General features: G+C 45.3%; 1 protein-coding gene across 1 annotated transcript in view; it reads left to right on the forward strand.

Annotated features, from left to right (window-relative positions):
- Positions 1 to 3,111: 3,111 nt before the first annotated feature.
- The window catches only part of LOC140128362 (NXPE family member 3-like), a 29,985-nt gene continuing 8,713 nt past the window's right edge, over positions 3,112 to 24,383 (forward strand). Inside the window, exons 1-4 of the mRNA XM_072150012.1 lie at positions 3,112 to 3,206; positions 9,245 to 9,727; positions 15,854 to 16,074; positions 17,818 to 17,891. Of these exons, the coding sequence (XP_072006113.1) occupies positions 3,150 to 3,206; positions 9,245 to 9,727; positions 15,854 to 16,074; positions 17,818 to 17,891 (835 nt within the window). The 5' untranslated portion in view covers positions 3,112 to 3,149. The remainder of the gene's footprint in view (positions 3,207 to 9,244; positions 9,728 to 15,853; positions 16,075 to 17,817; positions 17,892 to 24,383) is intronic.

A 24,383-nucleotide genomic window follows, 5' to 3' on the forward strand; every position in this document is an offset into this window, starting at 1 on the left:
AAAAATTAATTTTATATCGTTATGTTTGAAGCCTGAAATGTAGTAAAAGGTAGAAAAGATCAATGGGGCCGGATACTTTTGCAAAGCAAAGTAGAACAAAGCTGTCATGGGTGCTCCCGCGATCCCTGTCTCGGATCGCGGTCGCATCCGTGCTCCCCCGTGTGCCCCCGCTGCAGCCCAATCTCCTCACTCACCTCTCCCGGCTCCTGCTCTTCCCCTGACTGCTGTGCGCGCGCGTCCCCGCCTGCTGTGCGCGCGGCTCCTGATGAAAATTTAAAGGGCCAGCGCACTGCCAGTTGGTGCACTGGCTGAACACCTCACTTTTAAGAAGCCTGCCTCTTCCTGTGACCCCTGCCGGATCTTTGTGCCTCATAGCCTTAGAGAAAGCTTCCAAGCGATTATTCCTGCGTTCCTGTGTATTCCTGCGTTCCTGTGTATTCCTGCGTTCCTGTGTATTCCTGCGTTCCTGTGTATTCCTGCGTTCCTGTGTGTTCCCGCTCCTGAGTCCTGTGTTGCCGTGTTACCTAAGTTCCTCTGTGTTGCTGTGTTCCGTGTGCCTGTGTTCCCGTTCCCACCTGCCTGGACCTCCTGTTGCTGACCCCGGACTTGGACCTGACGTTGAATCTCTGCCGCCTGCCCTGACCCTGTGCCTGGCCCTGTCTACGAGATTGTCATCCGCTAAGGTACCTCGACCTCGGCTGCCACCGTGGGCTAGTCACACCTGGGAACGACCTAGTGGTATCCTGCCGCAGCAAGTCCAACCCGCTTTGCAGCAGGCTCTGGTGAATACCAGGTGCCACTAGACTCCGGTCCCGGTTGTTGGCTAGTTCCATCTCCCGCGGTGGTCCAGAGGATCCACTGATCCTAACAAAATGCGGACGGGCAGTCGTACCGGACAGTGGAACACCCTACTCCATCACCTGGTAAGGACTGGCACCTACATAACCCGGGATCACCTAGACTTGTGTTTCATTCGCCACATAGGCACGATATTTACTGTCTATTATGGTATCCTTAGGGCCTTATCTATTCCATCTCAGTTCCTCCAATTGTATCAATATTTATATGTAAGGTTTCCCCTTATGCTCCGTAGGCCCTCCGTGTTGTACGACTGCAATGTGTTTTCTGTGTTCCACCGCTGTGTGTGTCTCTCATCTTGTTTTGTGCACCTAATTGTTCCACATCATGTTTTTTAATACATTTCATAAATAAAGATTCACTCTTTTATTCATTTGTTGTGATAGTCTTTCCTCCCTTCCCTCTTCTGGGGGATACCTTTGGCTCAATAGACTTCTATGAGGATTAGACCCCTATGCGTAAATTTCTCCAAGGGGTGCCACTGTGGCATTTAGGTGGGGACTCGGTTCCATTATATTCATGGTACCTATCTCTCACCCCCCTATTCTCCCCATATATTACTGCTCCTTATTGTTTGTTTAAATTGATCCTAACAAAAGCCAAGTAGATCAGGCCCTGGGGATGCCATAACAATGATGGGCACCCTGGAAAACCCTGCACGGCTGCAGATCTTGCAGATGTTGTGTCAAAAGAACATTAATTGGAGGATGAGGGTGTGGATGGTTAACTGACAGAAGAGGCTAATAATGATGCTGACACTCAACTGCCAATGGCTATGGTTTTCAGCAATGTGCAGATAGAGAAGAAGGGCAGCAGTGAGAGCCCAGTCATAAAAGAAGTAAGGGGTGCTGAAGAGGAGGTGGGGGTCCAGATGCCCAGGGTAAATTCCCATCAGTATATATTTGAATTGCTGAATTTTGGAGAAAAATATGTTTATACAATATTCAAATGAGTAATGTAACATATTCCCCCCAGGAGATACTGGAACTGCCCACAAGGCATTCAGAGAGCCGGCAACATCACCGGCTCTCGCAGCAAATCTCGCAGATACACCATCATAACATTACCTGCTGCACTGCTCCCCAGCCGGTAGCGCAAGGAGGGTTGTGATCAAACATGCGCAAGATTTACAGAAAGAGACAGTGACGTCACGCTCTATAAGTGGTGTGAGTCAGGCCTGGGGGTGGGTGTGAATATATTCCATTACAGTGGAGACCGGGGCACCCTAGGCTTATTTGAATATTTTATGAACATATTTTTCTCCAAAATGCTGACAGTCAGAGAAATAAGATAACAGCAAAAAGGAACAGAACAGGAAGGGGATAAGGGCTAATCATCTACCATCAGGGAATACCAGAGAGACTGTGAACAGGCTTGAAAGAAGTGTGACCAACGTGGGGTGTAGCCTGTGACGGATACTATTTAGCGAGGCACGATCATGCCGCAGGTGGAAAGAGAAAGTGATCGCGGGTTAACAATTGCAGAGTGCAGATATCAGACCAGTCAACCACTAGAACCCAGTGCAGATACAGATAAGGGCTGGATAAGACAAAACTCAAAGTCTCCTCAACCTACTGGCGTGGATATAGGTGGACGCTGGCCCAGACGGGACAATACCTGGCCAATAAATAACAGATAAGACAGGTAAGGCTTCCTCAGCAGTCACCCCCTCTGGAAATTAGTAGGATACCAGTAGGAGGGTTCACATTTTGCTGTATGCTATACTAACTCTACAACACTGTTTCTTCTATGTGTCTCCTCTCTCAGTCTCTTTACTGGTTACCCAATGCAAAATAAATTTAGTGCGACATCAGTTACAAAAAATTGGCCCCTCCACATATCAATAAACTGATTACCCAAATCCCAGTATAATTTCTGTCCCTAACAAGACCTTCTGCTTCTCTCTAATACCATCTAATACCATCACAATCGTCTCCAGGACTTCTCCCGTGCTTCCCCCATACTCTGGATCTCTCTACCAAAAAGACTGTCCCCCACCTTCCAATCCTTCAGCCCTAATCTGAAAACCCTACAACACACAATTACTGCTCCGCTCCCTCATCTCTTGTCTCCATTTACCTTCCCATATAGATTGTGAGCTCTCACGGACAAGATCCTCCTTCCAATTGTGCCAATTTAGTCTAGTTTTGTGCCGTTTGTAAATTTTTTTTTTTAAATGTAACATATAATCCCCCTACATAAAGCTGAACTTTTCATAAAACCTCATGAAATGTCCTTCCAGATGACACATAACTGAGTGTGTACAACGGACAAGTCTTTCACCGGGGACAATGAAGAAGACGCTGCTGTCCTTCCTGACATTGTGTGTGTTCTCTCTCCTCTCCGGGGTAAGTCCAGACTCTATAGTAATATATAATACAGTATAAATGTATAGGGGCTGAATTCTATCCAATCCCTATGTTCTACTACATATACACAACACCAGGGGCAGAGGAATGAGACTGATACTAATGGGGGCATTTATGTTGTTTTCATTATGAATCTACTAAATCGAATTTTAGGTTTGTAGCCTCGGTTCCGGCATTTACTATAGTTTATTCTTTTGTAGGTCAGAAACTATTGAGACTGATTTTTAATTGCAAGATTTCATAAAATACAAATAGTCACTGGTACAATGCTCTAAACTAGCAAAGACCAAACATCAGACTCTCCTGAAGATGTCCCAACCTCTTGTATGGAAATGACCTTATTATACTCTTCATATAAAGGCTCTTAGATTAGTCGTCTTACCTCTACCACTACTCCTAGAGCTCTATAGGGCAGTGGTGGCGAACCTATGGCACGGGTGCCAGAGGTGGCACTCGGAGCCCTTTCTGTGGGCACTCAGACCATCACCCCAGGACAGAGTTCACCAAATAAAGCAACACTTCATTGACTGTTTGGAACTGGGTGAAAAGTGAGAAGGTGTGGACAGAACTGCAATATCTTTAGAGGTTCACCATTCTTTCTCTACAGAGAGACCCTGGAGAGAAACTACAACGAGAGTTTCTCAGGGGGCAGATTCAATTGAAAGATGTGGAAGCAATAAGTAGCAATAAATTACTGCTTAAAATGCCATGTTGGCACTTCACGGCAAAATAGTGGATTTTGGTTGTAGTTTGGGCACTCTGTCTCCAAAAGGTTCGCAATCACTGCTATAGGGTGACCTCTTTTATACACTTTAGACTAAAACCCTTTAATAAAGACATCAGTATAGACATCTACTTTATACAGACTTCAGAGTAAATAGTGAATGTCAATGGTCAATGGCGATATGTGTGGGCTGGGATGACCCCTCTATAGTGATGTGTGTGGGGCAATATGGCCAATCTATGATAGTGTGAGATGGGACAACCTCTTTATATTTATTTGTGTGGCTCCTTTATGGTTTTGTGGGTAAACTCAAATGGTCCATCTAAGGTTTTTTTTTATCGTGCCAGGTATACCTCCTAGATGATTATGTGTGTGGGCTGGAATGACCTCTCTGTAGTTATACATGTGGGCTGGAATGACCTCTCTGTAGCTATACATGTGGGTTGGAATGATCTCTCTGTAGTTAAACATGTGGGCAGGAATGGCCTCTCTGTAGTTAAACATGTGGGCTGGAATGACCTCTCTGTAGTTATACATGTGGGTTGGAATGACCTCTCTGTAGTTATACATATGGGCTGGAATGACCTCTCTGTAGTTATACATATGGGCTGGAATGACCTCTCTGTAGTTAAACATGTGGGCTGGAATGACCTCTCTGTAGTTATACATGTGGGCTGGAATGACCTCTCTGTAGTTATACATATGGGCTGGAATGACCTCTCTGTAGTTATACATGTGGGCTGGAATGACCTCTCTGTAGTTATACATATGGGCTGGAATGACCTCTCTGTAGTTATACATATGGGCTGGAATGACCTCTCTGTAGTTATACATGTGGGCAGGAATGGCCTCTCTATAGTTATACATGTGGGTTGGAATGATCTCTCTGTAGTTAAACATGTGGGCTGGAATGACCTCTCTGTAGTTATACATGTGGGCTGGAATGACCTCTCTGTAGTTATACATGTGGGTTGGAATGACCTCTCTGTAGTTATACATGTGGGCTGGAATGACCTCTCTGTAGTTATACATGTGGGTTGGAATGATCTCTCTGTAGTTAAACATGTGGGCAGGAATGACCTCTCTGTAGTTATACATGTGGGCTGGAATGGCCTCTCTGTAGTTATACATGTGGGCTGGAATGGCCTCTCTGTAGTTATACATGTGGGTTGGAATGACCTCTCTGTAGTTATACATGTGGGTTGGAATGACCTCTCTGTAGTTATACATGTGGGTTGGAATGACCTCTCTGTAGTTATACATGTGGGCTGGAATGACCTCTCTGTAGTTATACATGTGGGCCGGTATGACCTCTCTGTAGTTATACATGTGGGCAGGAATGGCCTCTCTGTAGTTAAACATGTGGGCTGGAATGACCTCTCTGTAGTTATACATGTGGGCCGGTATGACCTCTCTGTAGTTATACATGTGGGCAGGAATGGCCTCTCTGTAGTTATACATGTGGGCTGGAATGACCTCTCTGTAGTTATACATGTGGGCCGGTATGACCTCTCTGTAGTTATACATGTGGGCAGGAATGGCCTCTCTGTAGTTAAACATGTGGGCTGGAATGACCTATCTGTAGTTATACATGGGGGCTGGAATGACCTCTCTGTAGTTATACATGTGGGCTGGAATGACCTCTCTATAGTTATACATGTGGGCTGGAATGACCTCTCTGTAGTTATACATGTGGGCTGGAATGACCTATCTGTAGTTATACATGGGGGCTGGAATGATCTTTCTGTAGTTATACATGTGGGCTGGAATGACCTCTCTGTAGTTAAACATGTGGGCTGGAATGACCTCTCTGTAGTTATACATGTGGGCTGGAATGACCTCTCTGTAGTTATACATGTGGGCTGGAATGACCTCTCTATAGTTATACATGTGGGCTGGAATGACCTCTCTGTAGTTATACATGTGGGCTGGAATGACCTCTCTGTAGTTATACATGTGGGCTGGAATGACCTCTCTATAGTTATACATGTGGGCTGGAATGATCTCTCTGTAGTTATACATGTGGGTTGGAATGACCTCTCTGTAGTTATACATGTGGGCTGGAATGACTTCTCTGTAGTTATACATGTCGGTTGCAATGGTTCCTCTTGGGTACATAAGGTACCCTACAATTAGTGAAATGTTTGTGGGATTTCCCCTCCATGGTTATCTATCTGGGCTTTGATGAACCCCTATGGTTATCTCCTTTGGTCGGCGTGGCTTTCTATAGTTATGTTTTTGGGCTGAAATTGTTATGTGTCCTGAGAGGGGATAGGCCTCATATGTCTGTGTGTGGGAGTTGGGTTGGCCTTTTTATGGGACCCTTCACTATTTGTAGACTGGGATGGCTCCTCTTTGTCTGGATTGGCCCTGAAGTACGAAGATCTGTGATTGTTTATAAAAACTTTTGATACGGGTCAATCAAAAGCACAAGAGAGAGAAAGGATGTCCAAGGAGATTATTCCTCTGTTACTAACGAGTTGCTATGAAATGTGAGTGATCCTGATTGTCAGCCATCCGGAGGGAAATCTTTATGGAATTTAATGGAAATCTAAGTGACCAATGACCTATTTGCTTGTGGGAGTTAATTTTTAGGTGGCCCTTTGTTAGGTGACCTGCACATTCTACTTTCTTGTTGTTGTAATAAATGTCAACTGAACATAATGACAAAAACCTTATACATATATTGGATCTATCCATTGGATGTATTGGATATTAAAATTTATTCTAATATATACAATATCGGAAAGAGATATTTTTAATTTATGTAAAATACACAAATTGTTCTGTCTGATTACATACAGGCTTAATTATATGGTAATAGGATGGGAGTATAAATAAATCAATAACAACACTGAATCCCCTATAAATTGTATATATGCATTAGTAATTAATATTCTCATTTAGCTCCTCCATGTCGGACTATTTCATATATGTATATACAGGCAGTCCTCTACTTAAAGATACACCACTTACAGATGACCCCTAGTTACAGACAGATCTCTCTTCCCATTGTGACCTCTGGTGACCTCTCTCAATGATAATTTACTCCCAGACTGTAATGATCAGTTGTAAAGTGTCTGCAATTAAGTTTGATTGAAAATCCTTCTTCCCATCAAAGCAAAAAATTTAGAAAATCTTATTGACACAGCGACAAAAGAAATTTTGTCTGGAGATACAATTATAAATATATACAGTTCCGACTTACATACAAATTCAACTTAAAAACAAATCTAAAGAACCTATCTTGTACATAACCCGGGGTCTGCCTGTAACTGGCGTAATAGAACAAAAGGCCAGAATTCCATAAAGACTTCTTATAAATAGGACATCATTTTACTCAGTATTTGGTTAAAAATAGGAACAAACATTTAGAAATGACAAGTACTGGAGGGACACAAAAACATCAGAGGTACTAGAAAATAAAAAGCAAAAAAAAATGGGGCAAACAAGAGGACGACACTTCCTCTATTATTGTAAAGCAGTGAAAAAAGTGATATCAATGAGATACGTATAGGGGGAAACAAGTGCCCCCCAAGAGCCAGGTTCACCCTGAATAGCTCAGCATGAGCATGTAGGGAAGACATTCAAATGGAACTAGTAGCTGCCCATCAGCTCGCCCGTGTGATATATAATGGGGTTGAAAAGCCCAAAAATTAGCTGGCACAGCTCTGCTAGTAGAATAATCTATGGATAAAAGTAAAGAAGTTTATTTTCCGGTAACATATTTTGGGCATGAAGCCGTTCTTCGTGTACAAATAGAAAGGAAATAGATCAGGTTACTTTGTAGCGTTCCCGAAGCGTCCTGCAGGACTAACGGACTTGACATGAAAGAATGAGTGAAAGAAAGGGTCCCGAGGGAAAGTAAGAAGTTAGCAGTAGATTTATGATATATTGATATAGGCTACAGACATAATGTAGAGGATACAAAATAATTATCCCTACTTGTGCACGCAAGATACTGAGATATTACACGTGCTAAACCTCCTCTATCTGTGTCTAATATTATGGCTTATACCACACAAGTATATATGTCCATGTGTATACACCTGGGATATCAGTAACCTGCGTCCACTAAGATTTCGGCACGCAGCCTTCGCCAGGGGTTTCTACCCGTGTCCCTCTGATGTTTGTCTCCCTCCAGTAGAGTGAACTTGTCATTTCTTAATGTTTATTCCTATTTTTAACAAGATACTAATTGAAATTATGCACTTTCATAAGAACTCAATATGGAATTCTGGCTTTTTATCCATTTAGGTTCTTGTTTAAGTACTAGTGATGAGCGAGCACTAAAATGCTTGGGTGCTCGTTATTCAAGACGAACTTTTGCCGATGCTCGAGTGCTCGTCTCGAATAACGAGCCCCATTGAAGTCAATGGGAGACTCGAGCATTTCTCACTGAAAGAATACATTGAAAGAAGAACACTGAAGAAGAACACATTGCAGATGTTTGTAGATGTTTACAGTGAAAGAACACATTGAAAGAACACTGAAGAACACATTGCAGATGTTTCCGTACATTCACATACATCCGTATGTGAAGAACAATATGTGTGAAGAACACATTGCAGATGTTTGCAGATGTTTTCAGTGAAAGAACACATTGAAAGAACACTGAAGAACACATTGCAGATGTTTCCGTACATTCACATACATCCGTATGTGAAGAACAATATGTGTGAAGAACACATTGCAGATGTTTGCAGATGTTTTCAGTGAAAGAACACATTGAAAGAACACTGAAGAACACATTGCAGATGTTTCCGTACATTCACATACATCCGTATGTGAAGAACAATATGTGTGAAGAACACATTGCAGATGTTTCCATACATCTGCAATGTGTTCTTCACACATATTGTTCTTCACATACTATTGTGAAGAACACCGTTCGGCACGTGTGTCTTCAGATAAGTTAGCAGATGTACGGAAACATCTGCAATTTGTTCTTCACTGTGTTCTTCACTTAAATGATCCTGCTTTCACTGTGTTCACTGTGTTCATTGTATTTTTCACTGTTCTTCACTGTGTTTTCTTAAGTAAATTCTCGATCTGGAGCAGGGGAAATACTCGTCCGGGCAACGAGCCATTTCGAGTATGCTAATACTCGAACGAGCATCAAGCTCGGACGAGTATACAGTTCCTCTCTATTAAGTATAAATAAATGCAGAGTCTGATGGAGTCTTTACAGCTCCATACAGGGCTCTACTGTGTAAATAAGGTCTTCTCATACCTCCTGCTGCTGTATATGTATAATTCCCCCAATAAGTGACCTTTCTAATAAAATCTCCAGTTCCTCTACAGACGAAACTTTGGAAAACTTTCCATAAGAAAGGCCAATCAATCAGTAACAACAGCGCGGCTGGAGACAACCCAACTGGATGAAGAGCTTCAGGAACTTCTGGAACTAACTGAATGGCCTCTGTCCCCGGACAATATAAGTTTAGCCTTCTCCACCCATCCAAAGACTTCAGTGTTTTCCTTGCTCCATCCTCGATCCACCTATGTCGTAGGAGAACAGTTAGAGGTTCTTATTATCGCCAAGGACCATAAAGGCCGAGCCAAGAGCTACGGTGGAGACTTTTTTAATGCAAGACTTCATTCCCCAAGCCTGAAAGCTGGTGTGAGCGGGACGGTGACCGATCACTACAACGGTTCCTACACAGCGTCCTTCATTCTTCAGTGGCCAGGAGAGACCATGGTCTCCATAAAGCTCATTCATTCTAGTGAAGCCATCGCAATTTTACATGAAAAAAGCACCAGCAGACCAGATAAGGTAAAGTAATAGGGACCATTAAAGGAAAAATTACCCAGGTTGTATTCTTTTACTGCAGAAGACAAGCTAGTAAAGATTTTTTAGGGCCAAGATGTCAGGAGCCCAGCAGCCCAAAATAGTCCATCTACAATAGTGCTGAGCATTACTGTAAGCAGCACTTCATCTACTTCTTCAGACATAAACCTGTTAGGTTGATCAGAAGTACAACTATAGGAACCCTCTTTGTTAAGGTACATGCATGTGAATTATCACTAGTTTCTAGGCTGCTCCTGCACTTACTATTCTTCATTTGCCAAGTATAATTTGGCAATTGGTGGCAATTCCCATGTATTTACCATTGCCAGTAGCATAGCAGACATCCAACCATGTGCATTTCAGCCTGTAATGTTCATACTTACGTGAAGAGGGCTCCACCCACAATTTTTGTATGGAGCCCACCTCTTCCAATTTTATATATTTATATTTACTAAGGGCCCGATTCGCGTTTTTGAGACGGGTTAACCGAATTTTTCTGTTTTGTGCCGATTTTCCCTGTATTGCCCTGGGATTTTGGCGCACGTGATCGGATTGTGGCGCATCGGTGCCGGCATACACGCCACGGAAATCGGGGGGCGTGGCCGTAAAAAAACCAGACGGATTCGGAAAAACCGCCGCATTTTTAAAAAAAAGTGTTGCGGGACTCACGCTTACCTTCACCCACGATGGCTCGGTGAACTCCAGTGCGTTCAGATGCTCTTCAGCGCAGCAGCGACACCTGGTGGACGTCGGAGGAACTGCCTTAGTGAATTGCCGGAAGACCCGAATCCACCGCAGAGAACGCGCAGCTGGATTGCGAATAGACCGGGTAAGTAAATGTTCCGCACTGTGTATGATGGTCTAGGGCAGTGGTGGCGAACCTATGGCACGGGTGCCAGAGCTGGCACTCAGAGCCCTCTCTGTGGGCACCCGCGCCTTCATCCCAGCACAGAGTTTGCCAAACAGGACTCAAGGCCACTTGTACTCCCAGGCAGCCCAGGACCCTGGAAGGAAGCATAATGATAATCCGAACTTCTTCTTTTTTTACTATTGGTGTCCTCAGGTGCCTATACGATTTAAACTTGTGACAGAGCAGGGAGTAATGAGTCACTGCCTAAATTGTTACATTGGCACATTGCAAAAAATATGTGGGTTTTGGTTGTAGATTGGGCACTCGGTGTCTAAAAGGTTTGCCATCACTGGTCTAGGGAAAAGTGGAGTTTGGGTTGACTTTACTACTTGTTTATGGTTATCAATGGTCCAAAGGTTGACCCTACTTTGGTTTCAAGCACCAGTGTTATGAGCGCTCTCAGTGCTGTTAGTTCAATGACACTGCATGGGGCAGACATTTTAACAGTCATTAGACCTGCTATGGGAAAAATGAAAAAAAAAGTAATATATAGTTTAAAGGGGTTTTCCAGTTACTTTAGTACTTGATGCTTAACTACTGAAGATTCTTTTGATCAATTGTATCGGTACAATTGAATGTGAATACAACTTGATAGGATCTTCCTCCTACATTTGCTGCTTTATTAAGAAGCTAGCAATGCTTGAAAGAAGCAGATGAAAGACCCGGGGAGCCAGGAGGTAGGTAATTTCATAATTTTATTTTTGCCCTACTAAAAAAATATGTTTTATTAATTCAACAGATTTTCTAAAAATATTTATGGGAGCAGCAGGCAGCCTCTTATATGTTATAGGTTTAGTTACTTGGAGTGGTTGTGGCACTGTGCTCCCAGATCCATGGGGCACATTTACTAAGAACAGTGCAGTGTGTAGTATGTGCAGTTACCTGTGTAGTGTGCAGGGGGCGCCAGATTTGTGATTTCTGAAGTCCATTCTTCATGAATCTGGCGCCCCCTGCACAGCTCCGACAGAGGGCACCACATTTTTTGTGCACCTTTACCACCGTGGAAGACAGATTTGTCAAACTTTGCTTGATAAATCTGGTGCACCGTCCGAATGAGCACCGGAACACCTCCTAATTTGGGTCACATAATGCCTAGTGCAGCTGGGCCACAAAATGTGTTGCATGCGACACATATGTGGTGCTGACACTTCATAAAAGAAAACCTACCACTTTCCAATAGTGCTTCTAAGCAGCATATACCGTGCACCAGCGCAGGGTGAGCTGGTGCCGGAGCAAATTTTTGTTATGTTCATAAACCGTTGTAAAGTGCTTAGTATATGTGCCCCAACTTTTGATTTTGGTTATTATTCAGGGGGAATATAATGGGAATCTAATACTTATGGTAAATGAGATAAACAGAAGCCGTTGCGTTTACCAGGTTCCATGATGGATTTGCATTCACAGGATGTTCCCTTTTTCTATGCTTTTACTACTATGATTGGAATGACGCAGACTGTAGTGTTATATGATGTAAGGAGATCTTTCCTCCACACAGGTCATACATATTGCCCCCCTGTCATGCATATTGCCCCCCTGTCATACATATTGCCCCCCTGTCATACATATTGCCCCCCTGTCACACATATTGCCCCCCTGTCATGCATATTGCCCCCCTGTCATACATATTGCCCCCCTGTCATGCATATTGCCCCCCTGTCATGCATACTGCCCCCCTGTCATACATATTGCCCCCCTGTCATACATATTGCCCCCCTGTCATACATATTGATGACCCCTTCTATACCTTCCTCCCTTGTGTCCTGGTCTACTGTAGTGCAGCGATAGATATTTTACTCCCTAGAAGTCCAGTATAAATGTCTGTTATGTTTATTGCTTTGGTACTAAGTAGAAACTATAAAATTATCGGGCAGAGTCCAAGTACTGTGGACTTTGTATATTATAAATGACGACAAGTGAGCGTGCAGCCTATTCTCCCACATAGGAAATTCCAGTTACTGTCTGAGATTAGAAATAACTTTAGCAGATCATTTATATTTCATGAAATCTGCTGTGAATGAGCAGCACAATCTGTTGCAAAATGTACATACAGTTAGGGCCAGAAATATTTGGATAGTGATACACGTTTTGTTATTTTAGCTGTTCAGAAATACAATTATATATAATATGGGCTGCACACTCCCAGCTGCAATAGGAGAGTTTCCACATCCAAATCGGAGAAAGGGTTTAGGAATCATAGCTCTGTAATGCAGAGCCTCCTCTTTTTCAAGGGACCAAAAGTAATTGGACAATGGACTCTAAGGGCTGCAATTACCTCTGAAGGCGTCTCCCTCGTTAACCTGTAATCAATGAAGTAGTTATAAGCTCTGGGGTTGGTTCCAGGTGTGTGGTTCCAGGTGTGTGGTTCCAGGTGTGTGATTCCAGGTGTGTGATTCCAGGTGTGTGGTTCCAGGTGTGTGGTTCCAGGTGTGTGATTCCAGGTGTGTGATTCCAGGTGTGTGATTCCAGGTGTGTGATTCCAGGTGTGTGGTTTTGCATTTGGAAGCTGTTGCTGTGACCAGACAACATGCGGTCAAGGGAACTCTCAACTGAGGTAAAGCAGAACATCCTGAGGCTGAAAAAAAGAAAAAATCCATCAGAGAGATGGCAGACGTGCTCGGAGGAGCAAAATCAACAGGCGGGTACATTCTGAGAAAAAAGGAATTGACTGGTGAGCTTGGGAACTCAAAAAGGCCTGAGCGTCCACGGATCACAACAGTGGTGGATGAGCGCCGCATACTTTCTCTGGTGAAGAAGAACCCGTTCACAACATCAACTGAAGTCCAGAACACTCTCAGTGAAGTCCAGAACACTCTCAGGGAAGTCCAGAACACTCTCAGGGAAGTCCAGAACACTCTCAGTGAAGTCCAGAACCCTCTCAGTGAAGTCCAGAACCCTCTCAGTGAAGTCCAGAACCCTCTCAGTGAAGTCCAGAACCCTCTCAGTGAAGTCCAGAACCCTCTCAGTGAAGTCCAGAACCCTCTCAGTGAAGTCCAGAACCCTCTCAGTGAAGTCTAGAACACTCTCAGTGAAGTCCAGAACACTCTCAGTGAAGTCCAGAACCCTCTCAGTGAAGTCCAGAACCCTCTCAGTGAAGTCCAGAACCCTCTCAGTGAAGTCCAGAACCCTCTCAGTGAAGTCCAGAACCCTCTCAGTGAAGTCCAGAACACTCTCAAAGAAGTCCAGAACACTCTCAGTGAAGTACAGAACACTCTCAAAGAAGTCCAGAACACTCTCAGTGAAGTACAGAACACTCTCGGTGAAGTCCAGAACACTCTCAGTGAAGTCCAGAACACTCTCAGTGAAGTAGGTGTATCTGTCTCTAAGTCAACAGTAAAGAGAAGACTCCATGAAAGTAAATACACCAGATCTTAATCCAATTGAGTGGCATTTCACTTGCTCAAATGCAGACTTAAGACGGAAAGACCCACAAACAAGCAAGACCTGAAGGCTGCGGCTGTAAAGGCAAAGCATTAAGAAGGAGGAAACCCAGCGTCTGGTGATGTCCATGGGTTCCAGACTTAAGGCAGTGATCGCCTCCAAAGGATTCACAACAAAATATTGAAAATAAAAATATTTTGTTTGGGTTATGTTTATTTGTCCAATTACTTTTGAGCTCCTAAAATGTGGAGTGTAAAGAAATGTCTACAATTCCTACATTTTCTATCAGATATTTTTGTTCAACCCTTCAAATGAAACGTTACCATCTGCACTTGAATTCTGTTGTAGAGGTTTCATTTCAAATCCAATGTGGTGGCATGCAGAGCCCTAACTGTATTACTTAGTAATCTCCATGGATGAGGATGTATGCTCCAATTGGACATCTTCCTTAATATTAAAGCACAGAGGAAACTGCACTATGGTAGTCATCATTGGGCCAGGCCATTGAACTAAAAGTTGTCTGCAATCAGAATAAGCCCCTCCCACCTGGGCATCATCACTCACTTACAGTCCCCACCTACTTACAGTCCCAGTGCCCCAATCAATTCAAAATTCCACCCCAACAGATGATACAGAATGAGAGCAAATCAGAAAAAATCGTTTGAGCTTGTTCGCTAGATGGTAGTGTCCCATGTGAATATTGGGAATGATGTCCCAATGGTTAGGAGCAAAATAGAAAGACATTGGGGCACATTCACTTACGCATCCCTGGTGCGCTCCCTGATGTGCATTGTCCAACCGGTATGCACTGTGCCGCGATTCACTTAGATCGTGTGCCCGATATCCTTCATGTGTCGCTTCCCCGCTCAGGTCCCTGGAGTTCACCTTCTTCTTCCTGGTGCATGTAAGTGCATTTTCTGTGTATAATGCGCTGTGCGGGGAGTCACTAAGATCCTGCGCCCGATCCTGCATGTGTCGCTTCCCCGCTCAGGTCCCGGAGTTCACCTTCTTCCTGGTGCATGTAAGTGCATTGTCCGTGTATAATGCGCTGTGGGGGTAGTCACTAAGATCGTGCGCCCGATATCCTGCACGTGTCGCTTCCCCGCTCAGGTCCCCGGAGTTCACCTTCTTCTTCCTGGTGCATGTAAGTGCATTGTCCGTGTATAATGCGCTGTGTGGGGAGTCACTAAGATCCTGCGCCCAATATCCTGCATGTGTCGCTTCCCCGCTCAGGTCCCCGGAGTGCACCTTCTTCTTCCTGGTGCATGTAAGTGCATTGTCCGTGTATAATGTGCTGTGCGGGGAGTCACTAAGATCCTGCGTCTGATATCCTGCATGTGTCACTTCCCCGCTCAGGTCCCTGGAGTTCACCTTCTTCTTCCTGGTACATGTAAGTGCATTGTCCATGTATAATGCACTGTGCGGGGAGTCACTAAGATCCTGCGTCCAATATCCTGCATGTGTCGCTTCCCCGCTCAGGTCCCCGGAGTTCACCTTCTTCTTCCCGGTGCATGTAAATGCTTGATCTTGCAACACAATTTTAAATTTAAATCCTGCGCTCAGTCCAAATCAGTGGGATTGTCTGACAGCCGCCCCCCGATCTCTGTCGCGTTAAAGCCGGCACCGCTGCACCAAAATCCGATTGTGTGTGACAAAATCCCCATCTAAATACCTGTCATTGTGGTGCAAATCCCGAAAACTTCAAGAATTCCTACGGAAATGCATTCTGTGGACCCTTAGTCAGTAAGCTTCAGTATGTAGAGAATAGAGTTTCGCCATTTTCTAACTTGTTTCTTTACATTTTTCTTTTTTTATGGGGACAGGTATATTTCAAAGGCCATTTTGTGAGAAATGGGAGTGAAGAATTAGTTGAATGTAACTTTAACCTTCCTGGGCAAGACGTCTGTGAATATTATGACGCCCGCAATGAAGAGAAATGGGTGTGTCAGAAGCCAAGGAACCTCCCATGTGACGCCTATCGGGACCATCTATCAGGCGACCACCGTGAGATTCTAAGTGCAAGAGAGAGAGAGTTCTTCTCAATGTAAATTATTGTTTCTATATCCCTCTGAGGTGTAGAGTCAGATATAAGAAAGGTTTACAGTAGTTTTGCTACATCTATGAATTCACCAAGGAATGTATTGTCGGAGTTTGGTTAGTCGGAAATTTATAGCACATTGATAATTGTTGTGAATAATAATCTGTACCGGATGGAATCCTATAAGTCCCATAAAAGACACAAACCTTAAAGGAAATCTACCATTTGTTTTTTTGCTTTGTGAACCAAACAAAAGTGTTGTAGTGACACTGATGCTGAAACATATCTTGTTTAACTCCTGAACCAAGTGGTTTTGCTAAAAAAACTGGACATTTGGAAAGCTGGGTGTCTACATAAACACATCACATGGAGCTTCCTCAACTGATCAGACAGGACTAATAAACCTGAGCTGGATCACTCATTCACAGCAGCTGCAAGATGGTGCAGTGATTGATTACTTCTGCCTCTCAGGGACAACACAGTGATGACGTATTGTCAGCTTATGCTGGGCAGGACAAGGCTGGAGCAGTGTATAATTAGGGCAAGGGGGGAGTGCCGGGGCAGCCACAGGGGATACAGAGCCTCATTATCATATTTTTATATTTGTTTTTTTTTCAGTAAAACCACCCATTTCAGGGATTAAACAAGATATGTTTCTGCATCAGTGTAGCACCAGCATTCTCAAGGTATGTTTGTATCATCATGGTAGATTTCCTTTAAGAATTATTCTTCATGGAGACTTGGTCATTCATACTCATAGGGGCAGATTTACTTATCCGGCCCATTCGCGATCCAGCCTCGTGTTCTCTGCGGTGGATACGGGTCCGGCCGGGATTCATTAAGGCTGTTCCTCTGACGTCCACCAGGTGGCGCTGCTGCGCTGAAGTTCCCCGGAATCCACTCAAGTTCACCGGCCTATTCCTAGTGAAGGTAAGTGGAAGCTCCGCGACACTTTTTTTTAAAAAATGCGAATCCGTTGGGTTTTTGTTCGTACGCCCCCGATTTCCGTCACTTGCATGCCAGCGCCGTTGTGCCACAATCCGATGGCGTGCCACAAAATCCCTGGGCAATACAGGCGGTCCCCTACTTAAGGACACCCGACTTACAGACAACCCATAGTTACAGACGGACCCCTCTGCCCACTGTGACCTCTGGTGAAGCTCTCTGGATGCTTTACTATAGTCCCAGACTGCAATGATCTGCTGTAAGATGCCTGTAATGAAGCTTTATTGATAATTCTTGGTCCAATTACACCAAAAATTTTGAAACTCCAATTGTCACTGGGGCAAAAGAAAAAAAATTGTCTAGAACTTCCATTATAAAATATACAGTTTCGACTTACATACAAATTCAACTTAAGAACAAACCTCCAGACCCTATCTTGTATGTAACCCGGGGACTGCCTGTACAGGGACAATCGGCGAAAATCGGAAATATTTGTGTAACACGTCGGGAAAACGCGAATCGGGCCCTTAGTAAATTACCCCCATAGTTCTTTTTGAAGACATCAATAGCAGTGATTGTGCATGGAAGGACAATATAGTTGTTGGAGTCAGTTTTCAGGTCCTTAAAGATCCATAATTGCACTGAATGTCTGTTTTTTCATTTTGTTAGGTTAATGTAAGGCCTAGTTATAAAGAGTATTAGGTAAATTATGCATTTGGTAACAGATAAAAAAGTTGAAAACTCTCAAATGAAATAAGTTCTGACAAAATGCCGAGTAATATGATTCATTTCTTTCCCTACAAGGTCATTGATTGAACAAGAAATATCATCAAACGTCAAATCATTTAATGTTCTTTCCCAAAAAGAATTGGCCACAGGTACATTCCATAGACTTATCTCACTTCCTTCTCCTCTACCTTCCTTTCCATGTTCCCTCATCTAATGTCTTTCCATCTTTCTATGTACAGAAAATCAGGCAGCTCCCCAGTATCCAAATCCAGTTACAGGTGAACATTATTTGGGCGTGGCAACGTTTTGTCAACCAGAATACAAGTGCCTCATGGGAAACTAGCATACATAGTCCCGATGATGGGATTCATCAGGGCTTCCATGCCAGAAAACTAGCATAGAAGCCCTGAAATAATCAGAATTGCGACTATTTCACGGGGGCATGGATGGGCATAAAGGAGGGCATGACTGGTGCTGGAATGGACCGCTGTGGGGCGTTCTTGCCCCTGCGCTTGCACAGCAGCAGGTAAGCTTTTACAGGTGAAAGTTTACTTGCTGTGTATATTTCTACACCAGGTAAAGCTCACTTTAGGTCGCTAAAGGGGTTTTCCCACGAATCAAAGTTAGGCCCTATCCACAGTATAGGGCTTAACTTGGTGGTCGGTGGGGATCTCAGTAAAGAAACTTCCACAGATCACAAAAACAAGGGGTCTGATGGGGTCCCAGTTAACGCAGGTGGACCCCTCCTCGCTCTCAGAGTAACGGAGCAGACAGTCGCACATGACCGTTCACCTCCCTACATCTCAATGGACTTGACGAAAATTGCAGAGCGACACACTCGGCAATCTCCGTCAGCTACATTGAGATGTATGCAGCAGAAGGGTCATGTGGGGCCGTCTGCTCCGTTACTCTCTGGGAGCAACAAAGGGTCCGACTGAAGTAACTGGGACCCCCCTGAGACCCTCACCGATTAGCATATTAGGGCCTAACTTTGACTTGTGGGAAAACGCCTTTAGCCAGGTCTAAAAGTCAGTAAAAGAGGCTCTCACCCTTTTCTTATTGCTCATTAAAAATTCTTTCCTTCGCTCATGTTTCTTGTACAAGATATATAACAGGGGAGAGAAAAGGGCTACGTGTTTTGTTGTCTACATGCACTGCGTAGCACTCTCTCTCTCTCCTATGGTTTGTATCTTTTACAAGAATCATGAACAAATGGAAATGGGTGAGAGCCTCTTTTACTTACTTTTTCGTCTTTCTATACTGGTTTTTGTTTATAATAGACTGAGCACCACCTGATACAGCTTGAAGTAGTGTTCACCCATAAATGTATGTTAAAGAAGAAAACTGTGGGTGTATAAGCAGTGTCATCTACAACTATATCATATATTTCATTAACCAGGCCATGTAGCCCATCCCAGTCATGTGCAGGTCTATAATTTTGTCCCCGGTGTCCATAGACAGTTCTTTGGTCTTGATTAGAGATGAGCGAGCACTAAAATGCTCGGGTGCTCGTTATTCGAGACAAACTTTTCCAGATGCTCGAGTGCTCGTCTCGAATAACGAGCCCCATTGAAGTCAATGGGAGACTCGAGCATTTTTCAAAGGGACCATGGTTCGGGAATAAAATGTGTTAATTAACTGAAAAAGAATGTCTTCAGATAAGTTAGCAGATGTATGCAAACATCTGCGATCTATTCTTCACTGTCCCGCGCGTATATTATCTCCCGACAAGTTAGCAGATGTGAAGAACAGTGAAGAATAGAATAAAAACAGTGAACACAGGATCATTTAAGTGAAAAACACAGTAAAGAACACAGTGAAGAATAGATTACAGATGTTCGGCACATCTGCTTACTTGTCGGGAGATACGCTGTCCCGGGATCCGCTCCTCTTCTTCCACTGAAGTCTCCCCGATCTCTCTGTCTCTCTGCCCTTCCCGATGTCTCTGTGCCGCTACCCCAATGTCTCCGTGCCTGCCGCTGCCCGATGTCTCCGTGCCTGCTGCTGCTTGATGTCTCCGTGCCTGCCGCTGCCCGATGTCTCCGTGCCTGCTGCTGCTTGATGTCTCCGTGCCTGCCGCTGCCCGATGTCTCCGTGCCTGCCGCTGCCCCAGTGTCTCCGTGCCTGCCGCTGTCTGATGTCTCCGTGCCTGCCGCTGTCTGATGTCTCCGTGCCTGCTGCTTGATGTCTCCGTGCCTGCCGCTGCCCGATGTCTCCGTGCCTGCCGCTGCCCCAGTGTCTCCGTGCCTGCCGCTGTCTGATGTCTCCGTGCCTGCTGCTTGATGTCTCCGTGCCTGCCGCTGCCCGATGTCTCCGTGCCTGCCGCTGCCCCAGTGTCTCCGTGCCTGCCGCTGCCCCAGTGTCTCCGTGCCTGCCGCTGCCCGAAGTCTCCGTGCCTGCCGCTGCCCAGGTGTCTCTGTGCTGCTCCCCGGTGTCTCTGTGCTGCTCCCCGGTGTCTCTGTGCTGCTCCCCGGTGTCTCTGTGCTGCTCCCTGGTGTCTCTGTCCTGCTCACCGTGTTCTTCAATGTGTTCTTCACACATATATATTGTTCTTCACATGCTATTTTGTTCGCACCGTTCCGCGCGTATCTTCCCACAAGTAAGCAGATGTGCCGAACATCTGTAATCTATTCTTCACTGTGTTTTTCACTGTGTTTTTCACTTAAATGATCCTGTGTTCACTGAGTTCACTGTTTTTATTCTATTCTTCATTGTTCTTCACTGTGTTTTTTAAATTAAATGCTCGATCTCGAGCAGGGGAAATACTCGTCCGAGCAACGAGCCGTTTTGAGTACCTTAACCCCTTTGCGCACCTTGACGTGACTCTACGTCATAGGATGCGGGTCTTTCCCGCACCTAGACGTAGAGTCACGTCACAACTTTAAAGTGTCACTGTCACTCGTGACAGTGACACAGACCCGCGATCTCGGCGCCGGCCGCCGGGTCCGGTATCCTAGTAACCGGCAAGGGACCTATCACAGCGGTCCCTTGCCGGCGATCGCTCTGATTGGCCGATCTGTATAGAATGGCCAATCAGACAGCGATCACGTGTCAAGAGGAGGACAGAGGAGGGCTGCAAGCTCCATTCTCCTCATTCAGCGTTGTGAAGTGAAGAGAACGGAGCCTGTGTCCTTCTGCTGTCCCCTCATAGTCAAAATCCACCATTTTAACCCTTTGATCACAGCTGCCCCTCTGTGATCATCCCCCATAACTCCCACACTATTAGGGAGTTCCCAGTTTCTTTTTTTTTTTGTCAAAAAAACTAAAAAAAAAAAAAAAAAGTCAGTGTTAGTTAGTATCAGTGTCAGTCAGTGTCAGTTAGTGTCCGTCAGCGTCCGTCAGAGTCAGTGAGCGTCCGTCAGAGTCAGTGAGCGTCCTTCAGAGTCAGTGAGCGTCCGTCAGAGTCAGTGAGCGTCCGTCAGAGTCAGTGAGCGTCCGTCAGAGTCAGTGAGCGTCCGTCAGAGTCAGTGAGCGTCCGTCAGAGTTCAGTTTCTTTGTTCTTTGTCAAAAAAACTAAAAAAAAAAAAAAAAGTCAGTGTTAGTTAGTATCAGTGTCAGTCAGTGTCAGTTAGTGTCCGTCAGAGTCAGTGAGCGTCCGTCAGAGTCAGTGAGCGTCCGTCAGAGTCAGTGAGTGTCCGTCAGAGTCAGTGATCGTCCGTCAGAGTCAGTGAGCGTCCGTCAGAGTCAGTGAGCGTCCGTCAGAGTCAGTGAGCGTCCGTCAGAGTCAGTGAGCGTCCGTCAGAGTCAGTGAGCGTCCGTCAGAGTCAGTGAGCGTCCGTCAGAGTCAGTGAGCGTCCGTCAGAGTCAGTTAGTGTCCGTCAGAGTCAGTGAGCGTCCGTCAGAGTCAGTGAGCGTCCGTCAGAGTCAGTGAGCGTCCGTCAGAGTCAGTGAGCGTCCGTCAGAGTCAGTGAGCGTCCGTCAGAGTCAGTGAGCGTCCGTCAGAGTCAGTGAGCGTCCGTCAGAGTCAGTGAGCGTCCGTCAGAGTTCAGTTTCTTTGTTCTTTGTCAAAAAAACTAAAAAAAAAAAAAAAAAGTCAGTGTTAGTTAGTATCAGTGTCAGTCAGTGTCAGTTAGTGTCCGTCAGAGTCAGTGAGCGTCCGTCAGAGTCAGTGAGCGTCCGTCAGAGTCAGTGAGCGTCCGTCAGAGTCAGTGAGCGTCCGTCAGAGTCAGTGAGCGTCCGTCAGAGTCAGTGAGCGTCCGTCAGAGTCAGTGAGCGTCCGTCAGAGTCAGTGAGCGTCCGTCAGAGTCAGTGAGCGTCCGTCAGAGTCAGTGAGCGTCCGTCAGAGTCAGTGAGCGTCCGTCAGAGTCAGTGAGCGTCCGTCAGAGTCAGTGAGCGTCCGTCACAGTCAGTGAGCGTCCGTCACAGTCAGTGAGCGTCCGTCACAGTCAGTGAGCGTCCGTCACAGTCAGTCAGCGTCCGCCACAGTCAGTCAGCGTCCGTGACAGTCAGCGTCCGCCACAGTCAGCGTCCGCCACAGTCAGTCAGCGTCCGCCACTGTCAGTCAGCGTCCGCCACAGCCAGAGAGCTTCCGTCACAGCCAGTGAGCGTCCGTCACAGCCAGTTTCAGTGTCAGCGTCCGTCAGAGTCTCCTAATCTAAGGGAGCTTCAGTTTCTTTGTTCTTTGTCAAAAAAACTTATACATAAAAAAATTTAAAAAAAAGTCAGTGTTAGTGTTATAATCAATTAGTGTCAGTCAGCGTCCGTCAGAGTCAGTGAGCGTCCGTCAGAGTCAGTGAGCGTCCGTCAGAGTCAGTGAGCGTCCGTCAGAGTCAGTGAGCGTCCGTCAGAGTCAGTGAGCGTCCGTCAGAGTCAGTGAGCGTCCGTCAGAGTTCAGTTTCTTTGTTCTTTGTCAAAAAAACTTATACATTAAAAAATTTAAAAAAAGTCAGTGTTAGTGTTATAATCAATTAGTGTCAGTCAGCGTCCGTCACAGTCAGTCAGCGTCCGTCACAGTCAGTCAGCGTCCGTGACAGTCAGCGCTCGCCACAGTCAGTCAGCGTCCGCCACAGTCAGTCAGCGTCCGTCACCGTCAGTCAGCGTCCGCCACAGTCAGTCAGCGTCCGCCACAGCCAGAGAGCTTCCGTCACAGCCAGTGAGCGTCCGTCACAGCCAGTTTCAGTGTCAGCGTCCGTCAGAGTCTCCTAATCTAAGGGAGCTTCAGTTTCTTTGTTCTTTGTCAAAAAAACTTATACATAAAAAAATTTTCAAAAAGTCAGTGTTAGTGTTATAATCAATTAGTGTCAGTCAGCGTCCGTCACAGTCAGTCAGCATCCGTCCAGTCAGTCAGTGTCCGTGACAGTCAGCGTCCGCCACAGTCAGTCAGCGTCCGCCACAGTCAGTGAGCGTCCGCCACAGTCAGTGAGCGTCCGCCACAGCCAGTTTCAGTGTCAGCGTCCGTCAGAGTCTCCTAATCTAAGGGAGCTTCAGTTTCTTTGTTCTTTGTCAGTCAGCGTCCGCCACAGTCAGTCAGCGTCCGCCACAGTCAGTCAGCGTCCGCCACAGTCAGTCAGCGTCCGCCACAGTCAGTCAGCGTCCGCCACAGTCAGTCAGCGTCCGCCACAGCCAGTCAGTGTCCGTCACAGCCAGTTTCAGTGTCAGCGAGAGTCCAACAGCGTTATTCACTGTCAGACTGACAGTTTTGAACAGTGACAGTTCATCTGTGTCCACCAGCAGCAGTCAGTGTCACTGTAACGATTGTTACATTTGCAAGTAAATTACAATACACATTGTTACAGTTTCAAATAAAGTGCATTAGACAAAATGACACAAAGAACATACAGTGCTGAGGAGGCGTATGCTATGTTAGCCTCAGATACAGAATCAGCGAGTGAGGGAGGCTCAGAATTTGTTCTGTCCTCCTCTTCTTCTTCCTCATCTGATAATGAAGAACCTCCTCGCAGGGTTAGGAGGGCCATAACTCCAGTTTTACCTCCACCTCCAGAAAGTAACTGGTTTTCCACAACCTCCTATGTCCCCCAAGTACTTGACTTTACCGCTGTTCCAGGAGCCCAAGTACAAACAGCAGGGTTATCTGAAATTGGCCATTTCAAATTATTTTTTACAGATGACCTGCTGGACTTGATTGTTGAGCAAACCAACTTATATGCCCAGCAATTTTTAGAAACTAACCCCAATTCATTTTATGCCAGGCCATATAGATGGTATCCAACCACTAGAGAAGAAATTAAAAAATTTTGGGCATTAGTGCTAAATATGGGCCTTACAAAAAAACCATCAGTAAGGGACTATTGGTCTAAAGATCTCTTACATCATACCCCCTTGTATGGATCAACAATGCCCAGGGCTCGCTTTGAGGCCGTCCAAAAATTTCTCCATTTTGCAGACAATTCCCAATGCCCCCCCCCAAATGACCCCAGTTTTGACAGACTGTATAAGATTCGGCCCCTGATTAAATTTCTAAGCCACAAATTCTCTTCCCTATACACCCCAAAAAGAGAGATTTCGGTGGATGAGTCCCTTGTGCACTTCAAGGGGAGAATAAAGTTTAGGCAATATTTGCCTAACAAACGTGCCAGATATGGCATAAAGATTTACAAAATGTGTGAGTCTGAAACAGGCTACACTCACACATTTCGGATCTATGAGGGAAGGGACAGTCAAATTCAGCCCCCTGATTGTCC

Source organism: Engystomops pustulosus, chromosome 4 (genome assembly GCF_040894005.1).
Source record: "Engystomops pustulosus chromosome 4, aEngPut4.maternal, whole genome shotgun sequence".
Taxonomy (NCBI): domain Eukaryota; kingdom Metazoa; phylum Chordata; class Amphibia; order Anura; family Leptodactylidae; genus Engystomops; species Engystomops pustulosus.